The sequence below is a fragment of the Barbatula barbatula genome, assembly GCF_947034865.1.
Source record: "Barbatula barbatula genome assembly, chromosome: 8".
In the NCBI taxonomy this organism is placed as follows: Eukaryota; Metazoa; Chordata; class Actinopteri; order Cypriniformes; family Nemacheilidae; genus Barbatula; species Barbatula barbatula.
Window position 1 is genome coordinate 6,247,438 of NC_136771.1, and position 22,651 is coordinate 6,270,088.

The 22,651-nt window shown below is 44.4% G+C and overlaps 1 protein-coding gene across 1 annotated transcript in view; it reads left to right on the forward strand.

The window, feature by feature from the left end:
• Positions 1-22,651, forward strand: part of tsga10 (testis specific, 10) — a gene marked incomplete at its 5' end in the record, with an annotated part of 34,852 nt that overhangs the window by 459 nt on the left and 11,742 nt on the right. The window contains 10 exons of the mRNA XM_079463335.1: positions 40-219; positions 621-698; positions 1,075-1,226; positions 1,982-2,097; positions 2,277-2,431; positions 2,564-2,619; positions 3,246-3,414; positions 3,536-3,646; positions 3,762-3,947; positions 4,698-4,865. Coding sequence (XP_079319461.1) covers positions 40-219; positions 621-698; positions 1,075-1,226; positions 1,982-2,097; positions 2,277-2,431; positions 2,564-2,619; positions 3,246-3,414; positions 3,536-3,646; positions 3,762-3,947; positions 4,698-4,865 — 1,371 coding nt within the window. The remainder of the gene's footprint in view (positions 1-39; positions 220-620; positions 699-1,074; positions 1,227-1,981; positions 2,098-2,276; positions 2,432-2,563; positions 2,620-3,245; positions 3,415-3,535; positions 3,647-3,761; positions 3,948-4,697; positions 4,866-22,651) is intronic.

Consider the following 22,651-nt stretch of genomic DNA (forward strand, 5'->3'; position numbering starts at 1 on the left):
AACAAGGTGGTCTTATTTGTCCCCCAACTCTCCTTGCAGGCTCAGGAGGAGATAGCAGCTCTACGGCGAGAGGTAATGAAGTCAAGGACCGCACGAGGACCTAAGGGTAGCCTGACAGCTCAGTGCATCCTCAAACGACTGGAGGCAGAGAGAGACGAGGCTGCTGCAGAACTCCATCACATGACCACAGAGAGAGACAGCCTGAGAGAGAGATTAAAGGTAGGACACATAGTGAAAACCTGAGAAAGTGACTAAATATAGTACACAGAGTGAGAGACAGCTTGAGAGGGAGACTAAACATAGTTCAGAGAGAGAGAGAGAGAGAGAGAGAGAGAGAGAGAGAGAGCCTGGCTGCAGGTAACCTCATGAGCTCACCATCATATGTTAATTGTCATTGTTGTATAAGACATTGCTTGGATGTGTGACGTGTGTGTGCGCGTTCACTTCTGATGAAGATGTTATTTCAGCAAGACTGAAGGAAAATCACTTACGCACTTGAGTTCCTCACCAGAGTGCAGTATAAATTGAGTCATCCCACAAGGGAACAAAGGGATATTACCAGGAGGTTTTTTAGGCGTCTGAGTGTATGTGTGTTTCCTTTGAACTGCATGTCGCCTCAGATCTCTCAGGAGACAGCCATCAATGAGAGAGCTCACCTGGAGCAGCGGGTGGAAGACCTGCAGGCTGCTGTACTCACAGTAAGAGCCTCTATTCTCAATAGCTACCAGTTTTATGTATATATGCTATAATGCATATGAACACTAGACAACCTCATAACACGCTTTACTTTGTTGTACTGTGCTGTAATGGATTCTGTTCTACACTATTTTGTATTATAAACTAGTCTAACACTACATTATAACAGTACTATGTCACAATACACAAACCATTCAATGCATACCATATGATGCTACACTGCCCTTTACTTAACTTAGGTTTGTTGTTTTTAATGTACTGTACTGTTATATATTATTATCCAATGCGGTTGATCCATGCAATAATATAATGTACTGTATTATTGGAAACATAGTCGTAATATAAGCATATTAACCATAACCATTGTGTGTGTCATAGCTGGAACAGGAGCGTGGGGAGCAGAAAAGCAGACAGGCTCAGATGAGGGAGACCATGATTGGCCTTGAGGAGGAAGTTTATACATTAGGCCAAAAACTCAACTGCAGTGAGGAAGAGTTTGGCCGAATTAGGAATGAGTGCAGCAGCCTCAGGTACACATGGAATCAATAACAACCATGCATCTCCACCTAGGTGTCATTGTCACTGGGAATAACCTTGCAATGCCAAGATTACATTTAGGCATTTAAGCACAATTATCCAAAGTAACAATAATGAACTCATCCCTGTGTCTACATCGGGCGCGACGCAACAAGACAAACGACATAAGAAACGCATTAGAACTCATTATAATTTTAAATGTTGTCCTGAACTGGATGCGGCACAGTGCGCACCTGTCGCGTCCGGTGTAGATACAGTGTAAGACGAGTATTTTAAGGTCAGTGTATGAAATTTAGCGGCATCTAGCAGTGAGGTTGCGGATTACAACTAACTGCTCACTCACCCCTCTCTTTAGCAGCACTTCAGTGGCTGACACAAAACTAAGATGTCGTCACGTTTCGTTTCTGCACGCTCTGTAGAGCAGTTTGTCCGTTTAGGGCTACTCTAGAAACAACATGGTGAATTCCATGCAAAGGGACCCGCAGTTTATATAGACAGAAATAGCCCGTAAGATAATAAAAACAATTAATTATGTAAGGTCTTTATACACATCTGAAGACATAGGTATGTATATTTTATTGCATTTCTGTCAATAGATATAGTATAGTCAATAGTTCCGTATTCTCAGAAATTATGCTATTAACTTTTTTTAAATATACTTTTGATTACATTTTTATGAAAGACTTTATGAATTAATTTAACATGTTGTAACAAGGCTGGTGATTATTCTTTCATATGTGTAAACCAGACTGTCAAACAGTCAGATGGAAAGTTCTCTGAGTGAGACTCAGCGGAGACTAACCTCCAGGATTGGAGAGCTGCAGAACCTTCAGCAGAGAAATAAACAGCTAGATGAGAAGAATGGTAAAAATGCATTTTGATTGAGCAATTCTGTCGTCATATACAGCATAGCATAACAAGTGGTTTGGATGAATTGGTCAGATATATTTGAGTACCTTTCATACTAAAAGTACAATAAGGTTCCACAAAGCTTATGAAGAATGGGTCACTAAAAGCTGGTGTGCTTCTGCATGTCTCATCAGAGTCTCTGCTGAGGCAGATGATGGCGTCACGAGAGGAGGTCAGCATGCTGCAGCGCACCAGCTCAGAGCTGGACCAGCACAGAAGAACGCTGATGGAACAGCTTGAGAAGAAGAGTGAGCTGCTCAGCACAGCGAATGACCAGCTGGATGAGAAGGTACCACTTAACTTGAAAATCGTTTTGCATGAGCAACATTTACAGAGTAAAACTTTTAGACATATTTCATTGTGGGTGCTTACTTTCCATTGTATCATGTGTATATTTGTGTATATTTTTATTTATTTTCAGGAGAAAACCATCCGGAGTTTAAGGCTAAAAGTTGAGGATCTTGAAAAGACTCTAGTGTAAGTTCTTTATTACTCTAGATTTAGCAGATTAACAAGCAGTGACATCGTTTACATTTAGCAGATGATATTATTTAAAATAGTTTGCATTCAAGTGCATTCATTTGATCAGTTATGTGTATCAGTTCCCTGCAAACAAAACCTTTGACCTTTACATTGCTAGCACCATGCTTCCCTCGACCTAAAGCCTATCCATTGTTCCCATAGACTTTTGGAAGATCTCAAAAAACAAGCTCTGTGATTAACAATGGTTTATGATGTTTACACATTTTGTCTATCAAGATATTATTTACAAATAATACCACATTTTTTACTTTTGAAGCCGAAATACAATCGGCAGAAGTAAAATGCTAACACAATGCTATAAACAGACTATACTTAAGGTCGCTCGATATCAACATCACCACCACCAAGCCTCTTTATTCCCCAAACTTTGCAAATATACTGTAGCGGTACATCATTGTTACAACTAGTTACACTGGTTTAATTACGTAGTACATTGCGGGCCATATTCTAAAGCTTTATCGAGTTTCCCTCAGTATTCTGTTTAGAGCAATATAGATGCTTATTAGCAATGAGGCTTGAGTGAACAATGCTGTTTAACTGATATAAGTTGCTGTCTACAGAGCTCTGAAGGAGACTGTGGTTGATAGAGAGAGAGACCTGGGCGTTCTGAGGAGGAAGTTTTCAGACTCTGAAAAGGGGGTGGTTACTTTGACGAAAATCAAAGATGACATGTTGCAGGAGAACAGTCAGCTCAGGGCCAAACTTGACCAAGCGCATCTGGACAGCCAGGTACCAAACCAATTTAATCTACATTAGGGCTGTCACAATACCCTAATTTCACTTTACAAATATCATGACCTAAGTAATTCACAATAACAATATCATGCAATATCCTTCTCTGACTTTGCAGTCCCTGCAGCTCAAGCTAGATAAAGCTGATCATGATATAGAAGACTTTCATAGAAAAGTACAAGATCACATTGCAGACATCTCATGCACTGAAGATCTGCTGTCTGCTAAGGTGAAATGATCTAAAACAGATATTAAATAGATGTTAGTTGTATCAACTACCAAGCATTATAGTGTTTCAAATACATGTATAGTTCATTTTAATAATGGTTGCGTTCATTATACAGGAGCGGCAGTGCCGGGATCTGGAGGAGTCTGAAATGAAAGCATCTCTTCAGGCAGAAAGCTGGGAAAGGGAGACCAGACAAGCAGAAACCACCATCACTGAACTTCGCCTTGAACTTAGTGACTCCAATTCGGAGATGATTCGACTTAAAGAAAGGGCAGATAGCCTTGAGAGAAGCCTGCAAGAGGTCAGTTTAGTTAATGGCATTGTGCCGACATTGATTTTAATGTTGATATCTAAAAGATTCTTAGCTAAATGCAACAATACCCCACGAGACATGTGCCCATTTTTGTTCTATAGACATTACAAAGCCCCCGATCATAGCCAACTTAAAAGTATGATTCATGTTTGTGAAAGACAAAACTATCTAGGTTTACTTGAGTGGGTGGAGCAGGGATGTGCATTCTAAAATCGGTTCAAAATATGTAAGGGATAATCTACGGCTAAAAATGCATTAAAGGATTTTAATGCACGACATGGAGGCTAGCCAGGGATCATCAATGGTCATTTGCCAAGTCAAAGCTGTTAATGATGTTAACAGTGTACTTTTTGATCAGACATTGATCAAACTGACTGGAACTACCTCTATGTTAAACGGATTTATTGCACACATTCCAGCCTATCAGAATCGAGTATTCAAACAGACCATGGGTTTGGATATCTCCCAACTGGATGGAATCATAGTCCTAACCCTAAAATATCTGAATCTGTGCACATCATACACTATGTGACTATATTTGAAATCTGTGAAAACCTATTGGCCAAAATCTGCAGACTGGCACAACGTAAGGCTAATGTTTTTGACCAAAATCTAAACAAAAGTCATGCTGTGTATTCCAGCATTTAGTCTTTTAATATGCACAAAGTGATGAGCTTCCAATCATGCGATGTTCACCCATTTTTATTCAACTAAATTGTTGTTTGTTTCTATATGCAGGCGCTGAGTGCTGAGCGAAGCTGCAATAGTCAGCTGTCTCAGCTAAACCGGAAGATGATTCTCATGGAGGAAGATCTGCATCAGGCACAGACTGAGCGTGCACAGGTGCAGGCCGACCTGGAAAAAACACGAGAGCTCTGCATCAAACTGGATGCCAGCAAAGAGGCTGTGAGTGTTCATGATGGCTCTGCATGTGAGAATGTGTGTGAAAATTAAATCTTTCACCTCCAGCAACTCAACTCACAATCCAGACCTACAAACCACTCTCCTGGAAGCTGACACTTCATGCATGCATCAGATTGGGGGATCTCAAATGAAGAAAGTTGATTCAACAAATTGTCATGCAGTATTCCATTGCTGCCGTTTGAAGATTGGTTTCCAAACCCTGAATACAGCAGATTTGATAGTCTCAAAGATAGATGTTACGTACACAAATAAGTTGCTTCAGCAATTTGTAACACAGCATTTTATTGCTGTCATGTAAAGTTTACTATATTCGACCAACCAAGGAGGGACTTGAAACCACAATGACAAAAGCTGGTTAGTCAGGTCTGCAGATGTTACAACAGTAACTCATCAAAAATGCCTCTCATCCAAACCATGTTGTCTCAAATAGAGATGGGACAACCACAATCTGGCCTCAACAAATTGTCATACAGCATTTCACAGCTGTGATCACAATTTACAACTAACCCAGGTGGGACTTGAAACCCACAATCCCCAGCTTCGGAGGCTGATACCTTATCCATTAGGCCACTGGGCCTCACAAATGACAAAAGCTGTTTAGTCAGATCTGCAGATGTTACAACAGTAACTCATCAAAACTGCCTCTCATCCAAACCATGTTGTCTCAAATGGAGACGGGACAACCACAATCTGGCCTCAACAAATTGTCATGCAGCGTATGCTGGTTAGTAAGATCTGGTTACTAAGCTAGTTAGTAAGATCTGCAGATGTTACAACAGTAACTCATCAAAACTGCCCCTCACACAAACCATGTTGTCTGAGATGGAGATGGGACAACCACAATCTGGCCTCAACAAATTGTCATACAGCATTTCACAGCTGTGATCACAATTTACAACTAACCCAGGTGGGACTTGAACCCACAATCCCCAGCTTCGAAAGCTGATACCTTATCCATTAGGCAACTGGGCCTCACAAATGACAAAAGCTGGTTAGTCAGATCTGCAGATGTTACAACAGTAACTCATCAAAACTGCCTCTCATCCAAACCTTGTTGTCTCAAATGGAGATGGGACAACAACAATCTGGCCTAAACAAATTGTCATACAGCATTTCACAGCTGTGATCACAACTTACAACTAACAACTAACCCAGGTGGGACTTGAACCCACAATCCCCAGCTTCGGAGGCTGATACCTTATCCATTAGGCCACTGGGCCTCACAAATGACAAAAGCTGTTTAGTCAGATCTGCAGATGTTACAACAGTAACTCATAAAAACTGCCTCTCATCCAAACCATGTTGTCTCAAATGGAGACGGGACAACCACAATCTGGCCTCAACAAATTGTTATGCAGCATGTCACAGCTGTGATCTATACATCAGCATTTAACTTCGACCCAGGTGGGACTTGAACCCACAATCCCCAGCTTCGGAGGCTGATACCTTATCCATTAGGCCACTGGGCCTCACAAAAGACAAAAGCTGGTTAGTCAGATCTGCAGATGTTACATCAGTAACTCATCAAAACTGCCTCTCATCCAAACCATGTTGTCTCAAATGGAGATGGGACAACCACAATCTGGCCTCAACAAATTGTCATACAGCATTTCACAGCTGCGATCTACAAGTCACGATTTTAGATCGACCCAGGTGGGACTTGAACCCACAATCCCCAGCTTCGGAGGCTGATACCTTATCCATTAGGCCACTGGGCCTCACAAATGACAAAAGCTGGCTAGTAAGATCTAAACTGCCCCTCATACAAACCATGTTGTCTCAGATGGAGATGGGACAACCACAATCTGGCCTCAACAAATTGTCATAAAGCATTTCACATGCATTACCTTATCCATTAGGCCACTGGGCCTCACAAATGAAAAAAGCTGTTTAGTCAGATCTGCAGATGTTACAACAGTAACTCATCAAAACTGCCTCTCATCCAAACCATGTTGTCTCAAATGGAGACGGGACAACCACAATCTGGCCTCAACAAATTGTTATGCAGCATGTCACAGCTGTGATCTATACATCAGCATTTAACTTCGACCCAGGTGGGACTTGAACCCACAATCCCCAGCTTCGGAGGCTGATACCTTATCCATTAGGCCACTGGGCCTCACAAAAGACATAAGCTGGTTAGTCAGATGTGCAGACGTTACAACAGTAACTCATCAAAACTGCCTCTCATACAAACCATGTTGTCTCAAATGGAGATGGGACAACCACAATCTGGCCTCAACAAATTGTCATACAGCATTTCACAGCTGCGATCTACAAGTCACGATTTTAGATCGACCCAGGTGGGACTTGAACCCACAATCCCCAGCTTCGGAGGCTGATACCTTATCCATTAGGCCACTGGGCCTCACAAAAGACAAAAGCTGGTTAGTCAGATCTGCAGATGTTACATCAGTAACTCATCAAAACTGCCTCTCATCCAAACCATGTTGTCTCAAATGGAGATGGGACAACCACAATCTGGCCTCAACAAATTGTCATACAGCATTTCACAGCTGCGATCTACAAGTCACGATTTTAGATCGACCCAGGTGGGACTTGAACCCACAATCCCCAGCTTCGGAGGCTGATACCTTATCCATTAGGCCACTGGGCCTCACAAATGACAAAAGCTGGTTAGTAAGATCTAAACTGCCCCTCATACAAACCATGTTGTCTCAGATGGAGATGGGACAACCACAATCTGGCCTCAACAAATTGTCATAAAGCATTTCACATGCATTACCTTATCCATTAGGCCACTGGGCCTCATGAATGACAAAAGCTGGTTAGTAAGAACTGCAGATGTTACAACAGTAACTCATCAAAACTGCCCCTCATACAAACCATGTTGTCTCAGATAGAGATGGGACAACCACAATCTGGCCTCAACAAATTGTCATGCAGCGTATGCTGGTTAGTAAGATCTGGTTACTAAGCTAGTTAGTAATGCTGGTTAGTAAGATCTGCAGATGTTACAACAGTAACTCATCAAAACTGCCCCTCATACAAACCATGTTGTCTCAGATGGAGATGGGACAACCACAATCTGGCCTCAACAAATTGTCATACAGCATTTCACAGCTGTGATCACAATTTACAACTAACCCAGGTGGGACTTGAACCCACAATCCCCAGCTTCGGAGGCTGATACCTTATCCATTAGGCCACTGGGCCTCACAAATGACAAAAGCTGGTTAGTCAGATCTGCAGATGTTACAACAGTAACTCATCAAAACTGCCTCTCATACAAACCATGTTGTCTCAAATGGAGATGGGACAACAACAATCTGGCCTCAACAAATTGTTATGCAGCATGTCACAGCTGTGATCTAAACATCAGCATTTACTTCGACCCAGGTGAGACTTGAACCCACAATCCCCAGCTTTGGAGGCTGATACCTTATCCATTAGGCCACTGGGCCAGACAAATGACAATTAGTAAGATCTGCAGATGTTACAACAGTAAATCATCAAAACTGCCCCTCATACAAACCATGTTGTCTCAAATGGAGATGGGACAACCACAATCTGGCCTCAACAAATTGTCATGCAGCGTATCACAGCTGCGATCTAAAGGTCACCATTTGAGATCGACCCAGGTGGGACTTGAACCCACAATCCCCAGCTTCGGAGGCTGATACCTTATCCATTAGGCCACTGGGCCAAACAAATGACAAAAGCTGGTTAGTAAGATCTGCAGATGTTACAACAGTAACTCATCAAAACTGCCCCTCATACAAACCATGTTGTCTCAGATGGAGATGGGACAACCACAATCTGGCCTCAACAAATTGTTTTGCAGCATGTCACAGCTGTGATCTAAACATCAGCATTTAACTTCGACCCAGGTGGGACTTGAACCCACAATCCCCAGCTTCGGAGGCTGATACCTTATCCATTAGGCCACTGGGCCTCACAAAAGACAAAAGCTGGTTAGTCAGATCTGCAGATGTTACAACAGTAACTCATCAAAACTGCCTCTCATCCAAACCATGTTGTCTCAAATGAAGATGGGACAACCACAATCTGGCCTCAACATATTGTCATGCAGCGTATCACAGCTGCGATCTACAGGTCACCCATTAGATCAACCCAGGTGGGACTTGAACCCACAATCCCCAGCTTCGGAGGCTGATACCTTATCCATTAGGCCACTGGGCCTCACAAATGACAAAAGCTGGTTAGTCAGATCTGCAGATGTTACAACAGTAACTCATCAAAACTGCCTCTCATCCAAACCATGTTGTCTCAAATGGAGACGGGACAACCACAATCTGGCCTCAACAAATTGTTATGCAGCATGTCACAGCTGTGATCTATACATCAGCATTTAACTTCGACCCAGGTGGGACTTGAACCCACAATCCCCAGCTTCGGAGGCTGATACCTTATCCATTAGGCCACTGGGCCTCACAAAAGACAAAAGCTGGTTAGTCAGATCTGCAGATGTTACATCAGTAACTCATCAAATCTGCCTCTCATCCAAACCATGTTGTCTCAACTGGAGATGGGACAACCACAATCTGGCCTCAACAAATTGTCATGCAGCGTATCACAGCTGCGATCTACAAGTCACGATTTTAGATCGACCCAGGTGGGACTTGAACCCACAATCCCCAGCTTCGGAGGCTGATACCTTATCCATTAGGCCACTGGGCCTCACAAAAGACAAAAGCTGGTTAGTCAGATCTGCAGATGTTACATCAGTAACTCATCAAAACTGCCTCTCATCCAAACCATGTTGTCTCAAATGGAGATGGGACAACCACAATCTGGCCTCAACAAATTGTCATGCAGCGTATCACAGCTGCGATCTACAAGTCACGATTTTAGATCGACCCAGGTGGGACTTGAACCCACAATCCCCAGCTTCGGAGGCTGATACCTTATCCATTAGGCCACTGGGCCACACAAATGACAAAAGCTGGTTAGTAAGATCTGCAGATGTTACAACAGTAACTCATCAAAACTGCCCCTCATACAAACCATGTTGTCTCAGATGGAGATGGGACAACCACAATCTGGCCTCAACAAATTGTCATGCAGCGTATCACAGCTGCGATCTAAAGGTCACCATTTTAGATCGACCCAGGTGGGACTTGAACCCACAATCCCCAGCTTCGGAGGCTGATACCTTATCCATTAGGCCACTGGGCCACACAAATGACATAAGCTGGTTAGTCAGATCTGCAGATGTTACAACAGTAACTCATCAAAACTGCCTCTCATCCAAACCATGTTGTCTCAAATGGAGACGGGACAACCACAATCTGGCCTCAACAAATTGTCATACAGCATTTCACAGCTGTGATCTATACATCAGCATTTAACTTCGACCCAGGTGGGACTTGAACCCACAATTTGTGGGTGTGATCACAACTTACAACTAACAACTAACAACTAACCCAGGTGGGACTTGAACCCACAATCCCCAGCTTCGGAGGCTGATACCTTATCCATTAGGCCACTGGGCCACACAAATGACATAAGCTGGTTAGTCAGATCTGCAGATGTTACAACAGTAACTCATCAAAACTGCCTCTCATCCAAACCATGTTGTCTCAAATGGAGACGGGACAACCACAATCTGGCCTCAACAAATTGTTATGCAGCATGTCACAGCTGTGATCTATACATCAGCATTTAACTTCGACCCAGGTGGGACTTGAACCCACAATCCCCAGCTTCGGAGGCTGATACCTTATCCATTAGGCCACTGGGCCTCACAAAAGACATAAGCTGGTTAGTCAGATGTGCAGACGTTACAACAGTAACTCATCAAAACTGCCTCTCATACAAACCATGTTGTCTCAAATGGAGATGGGACAACCACAATCTGGCCTCAACAAATTGTCATACAGCATTTCACAGCTGCGATCTACAAGTCACGATTTTAGATCGACCCAGGTGGGACTTGAACCCACAATCCCCAGCTTCGGAGGCTGATACCTTATCCATTAGGCCACTGGGCCTCACAAAAGACAAAAGCTGGTTAGTCAGATCTGCAGATGTTACAACAGTCACTCATCAAAACTGCCTCTCATCCAAACCATGTTGTCTCAAATGAAGATGGGACAACCACAATCTGGCCTCAACATATTGTCATGCAGCGTATCACAGCTGCGATCTACAGGTCACCCATTAGATCGACCAAGGTGGGAGTTGAACCCACAATCCCCAGCTTCGGAGGCTGATACCTTATCCATTAGGCCACTGGGCCTCACAAATGACAAAAGCTGGTTAGTCAGATCTGCAGATGTTACAACAGTAACTCATCAAAACTGCCTCTCATCCAAACCATGTTGTCTCAAATGGAGATGGGACAACAACAATCTGGCCTCAACAAATTGTCATGCAGCGTATCACAGCTGCGATCTAAAGGTCAACATTTTAGATCGACCCAGGTGGGACTTGAACCCACAATCCCCAGCTTCGGAGGCTGATACCTTATCCATTAGGCCACTGGGCCACACAAATGACAAAAGCTGGTTAGTAAGATCCGCAGATGTTACAACAGTAACTCATCAAAACTGCCTCTCATCCAAACCTTGTTGTCTCAAATGGAGATGGGACAACAACAATCTGGCCTAAACAAATTGTCATACAGCATTTCACAGCTGTGATCACAACTTACAACTAACAACTAACCCAGGTGGGACTTGAACCCACAATCCCCAGCTTCGGAGGCTGATACCTTATCCATTAGGCCACTGGGCCTCACAAATGACAAAAGCTGGCTAGTCAGATCTGCAGATGTTACAACAGTAACTCATCAAAACTGCCTCTCATCCAAACCATGTTGTCTCAAATGGAGACGGGACAACCACAATCTGGCACTCAACAAATTGTCATACAGCATTTCACAGCTGTGATCTATACATCAGCATTTAACTTCGACCCAGGTGGGACTTGAACCCACAATTTGTGGGTGTGATCACAACTTACAACTAACAACTAACAACTAACCCAGGTGGGACTTGAACCACAATCCCCAGCTTCGGAGGCTGATACCTTATCCATTAGGCCACTGGGCCTCACAAATGAAAAAAGCTGTTTAGTCAGATCTGCAGATGTTACAACAGTAACTCATCAAAACTGCCTCTCATCCAAACCATGTTGTCTCAAATGGAGACGGGACAACCACAATCTGGCCTCAACAAATTGTTATGCAGCATGTCACAGCTGTGATCTATACATCAGCATTTAACTTCGACCCAGGTGGGACTTGAACCCACAATCCCCAGCTTCGGAGGCTGATACCTTATCCATTAGGCCACTGGGCCTCACAAAAGACATAAGCTGGTTAGTCAGATGTGCAGACGTTACAACAGTAACTCATCAAAACTGCCTCTCATACAAACCATGTTGTCTCAAATGGAGATGGGACAACCACAATCTGGCCTCAACAAATTGTCATACAGCATTTCACAGCTGCGATCTACAAGTCACGATTTTAGATCGACCCAGGTGGGACTTGAACCCACAATCCCCAGCTTCGGAGGCTGATACCTTATCCATTAGGCCACTGGGCCTCACAAAAGACAAAAGCTGGTTAGTCAGATCTGCAGATGTTACATCAGTAACTCATCAAAACTGCCTCTCATCCAAACCATGTTGTCTCAAATGGAGATGGGACAACCACAATCTGGCCTCAACAAATTGTCATACAGCATTTCACAGCTGCGATCTACAAGTCACGATTTTAGATCGACCCAGGTGGGACTTGAACCCACAATCCCCAGCTTCGGAGGCTGATACCTTATCCATTAGGCCACTGGGCCTCACAAATGACAAAAGCTGGTTAGTAAGATCTAAACTGCCCCTCATACAAACCATGTTGTCTCAGATGGAGATGGGACAACCACAATCTGGCCTCAACAAATTGTCATAAAGCATTTCACATGCATTACCTTATCCATTAGGCCACTGGGCCTCATGAATGACAAAAGCTGGTTAGTAAGAACTGCAGATGTTACAACAGTAACTCATCAAAACTGCCCCTCATACAAACCATGTTGTCTCAGATAGAGATGGGACAACAACAATCTGGCCTCAACAAATTGTTATGCAGCATGTCACAGCTGTGATCTAAACATCAGCATTTACTTCGACCCAGGTGGGACTTGAACCCACAATCCCCAGCTTCGGAGGCTGATACCTTATCCATTAGGCCACTGGGCCTCACAAAAGACAAAAGCTGGTTAGTCAGATCTGCAGATGTTACAACAGTAACTCATCAAAACTGCCTCTCATCCAAACCATGTTGTCTCAAATGAAGATGGGACAACCACAATCTGGCCTCAACATATTGTCATGCAGCGTATCACAGCTGCGATCTACAGGTCACCCATTAGATCAACCCAGGTGGGACTTGAACCCACAATCCCCAGCTTCGGAGGCTGATACCTTATCCATTAGGCCACTGGGCCTCACAAATGACAAAAGCTGGTTAGTCAGATCTGCAGATGTTACAACAGTAACTCATCAAAACTGCCTCTCATCCAAACCATGTTGTCTCAAATGGAGATGGGACAACAACAATCTGGCCTCAACAAATTGTCATGCAGCGTATCACAGCTGCGATCTAAAGGTCACCATTTTAGATCGACCCAGGTGGGACTTGAACCCACAATCCCCAGCTTCGGAGGCTGATACCTTATCCATTAGGCCACTGGTCCACACAAATGACAAAGGCTGGTTAGTAAGATCCGCAGATGTTACAACAGTAACTCATCAAAACTGCCCCTCATACAAACCATGTTGTCTCAGATGGAGACGGGACAACCACAATCTGGCCTCAACAAATTGTTATGCAGCATGTCACAGCTGTGATCTATACATCAGCATTTAACTTCGACCCAGGTGGGACTTGAACCCACAATCCCCAGCTTCGGAGGCTGATACCTTATCCATTAGGCCACTGGGCCTCACAAAAGACATAAGCTGGTTAGTCAGATGTGCAGACGTTACAACAGTAACTCATCAAAACTGCCTCTCATACAAACCATGTTGTCTCAAATGGAGATGGGACAACCACAATCTGGCCTCAACAAATTGTCATACAGCATTTCACAGCTGCGATCTACAAGTCACGATTTTAGATCGACCCAGGTGGGACTTGAACCCACAATCCCCAGCTTCGGAGGCTGATACCTTATCCATTAGGCCACTGGGCCTCACAAAAGACAAAAGCTGGTTAGTCAGATCTGCAGATGTTACATCAGTAACTCATCAAAACTGCCTCTCATCCAAACCATGTTGTCTCAAATGGAGATGGGACAACCACAATCTGGCCTCAACAAATTGTCATACAGCATTTCACAGCTGCGATCTACAAGTCACGATTTTAGATCGACCCAGGTGGGACTTGAACCCACAATCCCCAGCTTCGGAGGCTGATACCTTATCCATTAGGCCACTGGGCCTCACAAATGACAAAAGCTGGTTAGTAAGATCTAAACTGCCCCTCATACAAACCATGTTGTCTCAGATGGAGATGGGACAACCACAATCTGGCCTCAACAAATTGTCATAAAGCATTTCACATGCATTACCTTATCCATTAGGCCACTGGGCCTCATGAATGACAAAAGCTGGTTAGTAAGAACTGCAGATGTTACAACAGTAACTCATCAAAACTGCCCCTCATACAAACCATGTTGTCTCAGATAGAGATGGGACAACAACAATCTGGCCTCAACAAATTGTTATGCAGCATGTCACAGCTGTGATCTAAACATCAGCATTTACTTCGACCCAGGTGGGACTTGAACCCACAATCCCCAGCTTCGGAGGCTGATACCTTATCCATTAGGCCACTGGGCCTCACAAAAGACAAAAGCTGGTTAGTCAGATCTGCAGATGTTACAACAGTAACTCATCAAAACTGCCTCTCATCCAAACCATGTTGTCTCAAATGAAGATGGGACAACCACAATCTGGCCTCAACATATTGTCATGCAGCGTATCACAGCTGCGATCTACAGGTCACCCATTAGATCAACCCAGGTGGGACTTGAACCCACAATCCCCAGCTTCGGAGGCTGATACCTTATCCATTAGGCCACTGGGCCTCACAAATGACAAAAGCTGGTTAGTCAGATCTGCAGATGTTACAACAGTAACTCATCAAAACTGCCTCTCATCCAAACCATGTTGTCTCAAATGGAGATGGGACAACAACAATCTGGCCTCAACAAATTGTCATGCAGCGTATCACAGCTGCGATCTAAAGGTCACCATTTTAGATCGACCCAGGTGGGACTTGAACCCACAATCCCCAGCTTCGGAGGCTGATACCTTATCCATTAGGCCACTGGGCCACACAAATGACAAAGGCTGGTTAGTAAGATCCGCAGATGTTACAACAGTAACTCATCAAAACTGCCCCTCATACAAACCATGTTGTCTCAGATGGAGATGGGACAACCACAATCTGGCCTCAACAAATTGTCATACAGCATTTCACAGCTGCGATCTACAAGTCACGATTTTAGATCGACCCAGGTGGGACTTGAACCCACAATCCCCAGCTTCGGAGGCTGATACCTTATCCATTAGGCCACTGGGCCTCACAAATGACAAAAGCTGGTTAGTAAGATCTAAACTGCCCCTCATACAAACCATGTTGTCTCAGATGGAGATGGGACAACCACAATCTGGCCTCAACAAATTGTCATAAAGCATTTCACATGCATTACCTTATCCATTAGGCCACTGGGCCACACAAATGACATAAGCTGGTTAGTCAGATCTGCAGATGTTACAACAGTAACTCATCAAAACTGCCTCTCATCCAAACCATGTTGTCTCAAATGGAGACGGGACATCCACAATCTGGCCTCAACAAATTGTCATACAGCATTTCACAGCTGTGATCTATACATCAGCATTTAACTTCGACCCAGGTGGGACTTGAACCCACAATTTGTGGGTGTGATCACAACTTACAACTAACAACTAACCCAGGTGGGACTTGAACCACAATCCCCAGCTTCGGAGGCTGATACCTTATCCATTAGGCCACTGGGCCTCACAAATGAAAAAAGCTGTTTAGTCAGATCTGCAGATGTTACAACAGTAACTCATCAAAACTGCCTCTCATCCAAACCATGTTGTCTCAAATGGAGACGGGACAACCACAATCTGGCCTCAACAAATTGTTATGCAGCATGTCACAGCTGTGATCTATACATCAGCATTTAACTTCGACCCAGGTGGGACTTGAACCCACAATCCCCAGCTTCGGAGGCTGATACCTTATCCATTAGGCCACTGGGCCTCACAAAAGACATAAGCTGGTTAGTCAGATGTGCAGACGTTACAACAGTAACTCATCAAAACTGCCTCTCATACAAACCATGTTGTCTCAAATGGAGATGGGACAACCACAATCTGGCCTCAACAAATTGTCATACAGCATTTCACAGCTGCGATCTACAAGTCACGATTTTAGATCGACCCAGGTGGGACTTGAACCCACAATCCCCAGCTTCGGAGGCTGATACCTTATCCATTAGGCCACTGGGCCTCACAAATGACAAAAGCTGGTTAGTCAGATCTGCAGATGTTACAACAGTAACTCATCAAAACTGCCTCTCATACAAACCATGTTGTCTCAAATGGAGATGGGACAACAACAATCTGGCCTCAACAAATTGTTATGCAGCATGTCACAGCTGTGATCTAAACATCAGCATTTACTTCGACCCAGGTGAGACTTGAACCCACAATCCCCAGCTTTGGAGGCTGATACCTTATCCATTAGGCCACTGGGCCAGACAAATGACAATTAGTAAGATCTGCAGATGTTACAACAGTAAATCATCAAAACTGCCCCTCATACAAACCATGTTGTCTCAAATGGAGATGGGACAACCACAATCTGGCCTCAACAAATTGTCATGCAGCGTATCACAGCTGCGATCTAAAGGTCACCATTTGAGATCGACCCAGGTGGGACTTGAACCCACAATCCCCAGCTTCGGAGGCTGATACCTTATCCATTAGGCCACTGGGCCAAACAAATGACAAAAGCTGGTTAGTAAGATCTGCAGATGTTACAACAGTAACTCATCAAAACTGCCCCTCATACAAACCATGTTGTCTCAGATGGAGATGGGACAACCACAATCTGGCCTCAACAAATTGTTTTGCAGCATGTCACAGCTGTGATCTAAACATCAGCATTTAACTTCGACCCAGGTGGGACTTGAACCCACAATCCCCAGCTTCGGAGGCTGATACCTTATCCATTAGGCCACTGGGCCTCACAAAAGACAAAAGCTGGTTAGTCAGATCTGCAGATGTTACAACAGTAACTCATCAAAACTGCCTCTCATCCAAACCATGTTGTCTCAAATGAAGATGGGACAACCACAATCTGGCCTCAACATATTGTCATGCAGCGTATCACAGCTGCGATCTACAGGTCACCCATTAGATCAACCCAGGTGGGACTTGAACCCACAATCCCCAGCTTCGGAGGCTGATACCTTATCCATTAGGCCACTGGGCCTCACAAATGACAAAAGCTGGTTAGTCAGATCTGCAGATGTTACAACAGTAACTCATCAAAACTGCCTCTCATCCAAACCATGTTGTCTCAAATGGAGATGGGACAACAACAATCTGGCCTCAACAAATTGTCATGCAGCGTATCACAGCTGCGATCTAAAGGTCACCATTTTAGATCGACCCAGGTGGGACTTGAACCCACAATCCCCAGCTTCGGAGGCTGATACCTTATCCATTAGGCCACTGGGCCACACAAATGACAAAGGCTGGTTAGTAAGATCCGCAGATGTTACAACAGTAACTCATCAAAACTGCCCCTCATACAAACCATGTTGTCTCAGATGGAGATGGGACAACCACAATCTGGCCTCAACAAATTGTCATACAGCATTTCACAGCTGCGATCTACAAGTCACGATTTTAGATCGACCCAGGTGGGACTTGAACCCACAATCCCCAGCTTCGGAGGCTGATACCTTATCCATTAGGCCACTGGGCCTCACAAATGACAAAAGCTGGTTAGTAAGATCTAAACTGCCCCTCATACAAACCATGTTGTCTCAGATGGAGATGGGACAACCACAATCTGGCCTCAACAAATTGTCATAAAGCATTTCACATGCATTACCTTATCCATTAGGCCACTGGGCCACACAAATGACATAAGCTGGTTAGTCAGATCTGCAGATGTTACAACAGTAACTCATCAAAACTGCCTCTCATCCAAACCATGTTGTCTCAAATGGAGACGGGACATCCACAATCTGGCCTCAACAAATTGTCATACAGCATTTCACAGCTGTGATCTATACATCAGCATTTAACTTCGACCCAGGTGGGACTTGAACCCACAATTTGTGGGTGTGATCACAACTTACAACTAACAACTAACCCAGGTGGGACTTGAACCACAATCCCCAGCTTCGGAGGCTGATACCTTATCCATTAGGCCACTGGGCCTCACAAATGAAAAAAGCTGTTTAGTCAGATCTGCAGATGTTACAACAGTAACTCATCAAAACTGCCTCTCATCCAAACCATGTTGTCTCAAATGGAGACGGGACAACCACAATCTGGCCTCAACAAATTGTTATGCAGCATGTCACAGCTGTGATCTATACATCAGCATTTAACTTCGACCCAGGTGGGACTTGAACCCACAATCCCCAGCTTCGGAGGCTGATACCTTATCCATTAGGCCACTGGGCCTCACAAAAGACATAAGCTGGTTAGTCAGATGTGCAGACGTTACAACAGTAACTCATCAAAACTGCCTCTCATACAAACCATGTTGTCTCAAATGGAGATGGGACAACCACAATCTGGCCTCAACAAATTGTCATACAGCATTTCACAGCTGCGATCTACAAGTCACGATTTTAGATCGACCCAGGTGGGACTTGAACCCACAATCCCCAGCTTCGGAGGCTGATACCTTATCCATTAGGCCACTGGGCCTCACAAAAGACAAAAGCTGGTTAGTCAGATCTGCAGATGTTACATCAGTAACTCATCAAAACTGCCTCTCATCCAAACCATGTTGTCTCAAATGGAGATGGGACAACCACAATCTGGCCTCAACAAATTGTCATACAGCATTTCACAGCTGCGATCTACAAGTCACGATTTTAGATCGACCCAGGTGGGACTTGAACCCACAATCCCCAGCTTCGGAGGCTGATACCTTATCCATTAGGCCACTGGGCCACACAAATGACAAAGGCTGGTTAGTAAGATCCGCAGATGTTACAACAGTAACTCATCAAAACTGCCCCTCATACAAACCATGTTGTCTCAGATGGAGATGGGACAACCACAATCTGGCCTCAACAAATTGTCATACAGCATTTCACAGCTGCGATCTACAAGTCACGATTTTAGATCGACCCAGGTGGGACTTGAACCCACAATCCCCAGCTTCGGAGGCTGATACCTTATCCATTAGGCCACTGGGCCTCACAAATGACAAAAGCTGGTTAGTAAGATCTAAACTGCCCCTCATACAAACCATGTTGTCTCAGATGGAGATGGGACAACCACAATCTGGCCTCAACAAATTGTCATAAAGCATTTCACATGCATTACCTTATCCATTAGGCCACTGGGCCACACAAATGACATAAGCTGGTTAGTCAGATCTGCAGATGTTACAACAGTAACTCATCAAAACTGCCTCTCATCCAAACCATGTTGTCTCAAATGGAGACGGGACATCCACAATCTGGCCTCAACAAATTGTCATACAGCATTTCACAGCTGTGATCTATACATCAGCATTTAACTTCGACCCAGGTGGGACTTGAACCCACAATTTGTGGGTGTGATCACAACTTACAACTAACAACTAACCCAGGTGGGACTTGAACCACAATCCCCAGCTTCGGAGGCTGATACCTTATCCATTAGGCCACTGGGCCTCACAAATGAAAAAAGCTGTTTAGTCAGATCTGCAGATGTTACAACAGTAACTCATCAAAACTGCCTCTCATCCAAACCATGTTGTCTCAAATGGAGACGGGACAACCACAATCTGGCCTCAACAAATTGTTATGCAGCATGTCACAGCTGTGATCTATACATCAGCATTTAACTTCGACCCAGGTGGGACTTGAACCCACAATCCCCAGCTTCGGAGGCTGATACCTTATCCATTAGGCCACTGGGCCTCACAAAAGACATAAGCTGGTTAGTCAGATGTGCAGACGTTACAACAGTAACTCATCAAAACTGCCTCTCATACAAACCATGTTGTCTCAAATGGAGATGGGACAACCACAATCTGGCCTCAACAAATTGTCATACAGCATTTCACAGCTGCGATCTACAAGTCACGATTTTAGATCGACCCAGGTGGGACTTGAACCCACAATCCCCAGCTTCGGAGGCTGATACCTTATCCATTAGGCCACTGGGCCTCACAAATGACAAAAGCTGGTTAGTCAGATCTGCAGATGTTACAACAGTAACTCATCAAAACTGCCTCTCATACAAACCATGTTGTCTCAAATGGAGATGGGACAACAACAATCTGGCCTCAACAAATTGTTATGCAGCATGTCACAGCTGTGATCTAAACATCAGCATTTACTTCGACCCAGGTGAGACTTGAACCCACAATCCCCAGCTTTGGAGGCTGATACCTTATCCATTAGGCCACTGGGCCAGACAAATGACAATTAGTAAGATCTGCAGATGTTACAACAGTAAATCATCAAAACTGCCCCTCATACAAACCATGTTGTCTCAAATGGAGATGGGACAACCACAATCTGGCCTCAACAAATTGTCATGCAGCGTATCACAGCTGCGATCTAAAGGTCACCATTTGAGATCGACCCAGGTGGGACTTGAACCCACAATCCCCAGCTTCGGAGGCTGATACCTTATCCATTAGGCCACTGGGCCAAACAAATGACAAAAGCTGGTTAGTAAGATCTGCAGATGTTACAACAGTAACTCATCAAAACTGCCCCTCATACAAACCATGTTGTCTCAGATGGAGATGGGACAACCACAATCTGGCCTCAACAAATTGTTTTGCAGCATGTCACAGCTGTGATCTAAACATCAGCATTTAACTTCGACCCAGGTGGGACTTGAACCCACAATCCCCAGCTTCGGAGGCTGATACCTTATCCATTAGGCCACTGGGCCTCACAAAAGACAAAAGCTGGTTAGTCAGATCTGCAGATGTTACAACAGTAACTCATCAAAACTGCCTCTCATCCAAACCATGTTGTCTCAAATGAAGATGGGACAACCACAATCTGGCCTCAACATATTGTCATGCAGCGTATCACAGCTGCGATCTACAGGTCACCCATTAGATCAACCCAGGTGGGACTTGAACCCACAATCCCCAGCTTCGGAGGCTGATACCTTATCCATTAGGCCACTGGGCCTCACAAATGACAAAAGCTGGTTAGTCAGATCTGCAGATGTTACAACAGTAACTCATCAAAACTGCCTCTCATCCAAACCATGTTGTCTCAAATGGAGATGGGACAACAACAATCTGGCCTCAACAAATTGTCATGCAGCGTATCACAGCTGCGATCTAAAGGTCACCATTTTAGATCGACCCAGGTGGGACTTGAACCCACAATCCCCAGCTTCGGAGGCTGATACCTTATCCATTAGGCCACTGGGCCACACAAATGACAAAGGCTGGTTAGTAAGATCCGCAGATGTTACAACAGTAACTCATCAAAACTGCCCCTCATACAAACCATGTTGTCTCAGATGGAGATGGGACAACCACAATCTGGCCTCAACAAATTGTCATACAGCATTTCACAGCTGCGATCTACAAGTCACGATTTTAGATCGACCCAGGTGGGACTTGAACCCACAATCCCCAGCTTCGGAGGCTGATACCTTATCCATTAGGCCACTGGGCCTCACAAATGACAAAAGCTGGTTAGTAAGATCTAAACTGCCCCTCATACAAACCATGTTGTCTCAGATGGAGATGGGACAACCACAATCTGGCCTCAACAAATTGTCATAAAGCATTTCACATGCATTACCTTATCCATTAGGCCACTGGGCCACACAAATGACATAAGCTGGTTAGTCAGATCTGCAGATGTTACAACAGTAACTCATCAAAACTGCCTCTCATCCAAACCATGTTGTCTCAAATGGAGACGGGACATCCACAATCTGGCCTCAACAAATTGTCATACAGCATTTCACAGCTGTGATCTATACATCAGCATTTAACTTCGACCCAGGTGGGACTTGAACCCACAATTTGTGGGTGTGATCACAACTTACAACTAACAACTAACCCAGGTGGGACTTGAACCACAATCCCCAGCTTCGGAGGCTGATACCTTATCCATTAGGCCACTGGGCCTCACAAATGAAAAAAGCTGTTTAGTCAGATCTGCAGATGTTACAACAGTAACTCATCAAAACTGCCTCTCATCCAAACCATGTTGTCTCAAATGGAGACGGGACAACCACAATCTGGCCTCAACAAATTGTTATGCAGCATGTCACAGCTGTGATCTATACATCAGCATTTAACTTCGACCCAGGTGGGACTTGAACCCACAATCCCCAGCTTCGGAGGCTGATACCTTATCCATTAGGCCACTGGGCCTCACAAAAGACATAAGCTGGTTAGTCAGATGTGCAGACGTTACAACAGTAACTCATCAAAACTGCCTCTCATACAAACCATGTTGTCTCAAATGGAGATGGGACAACCACAATCTGGCCTCAACAAATTGTCATACAGC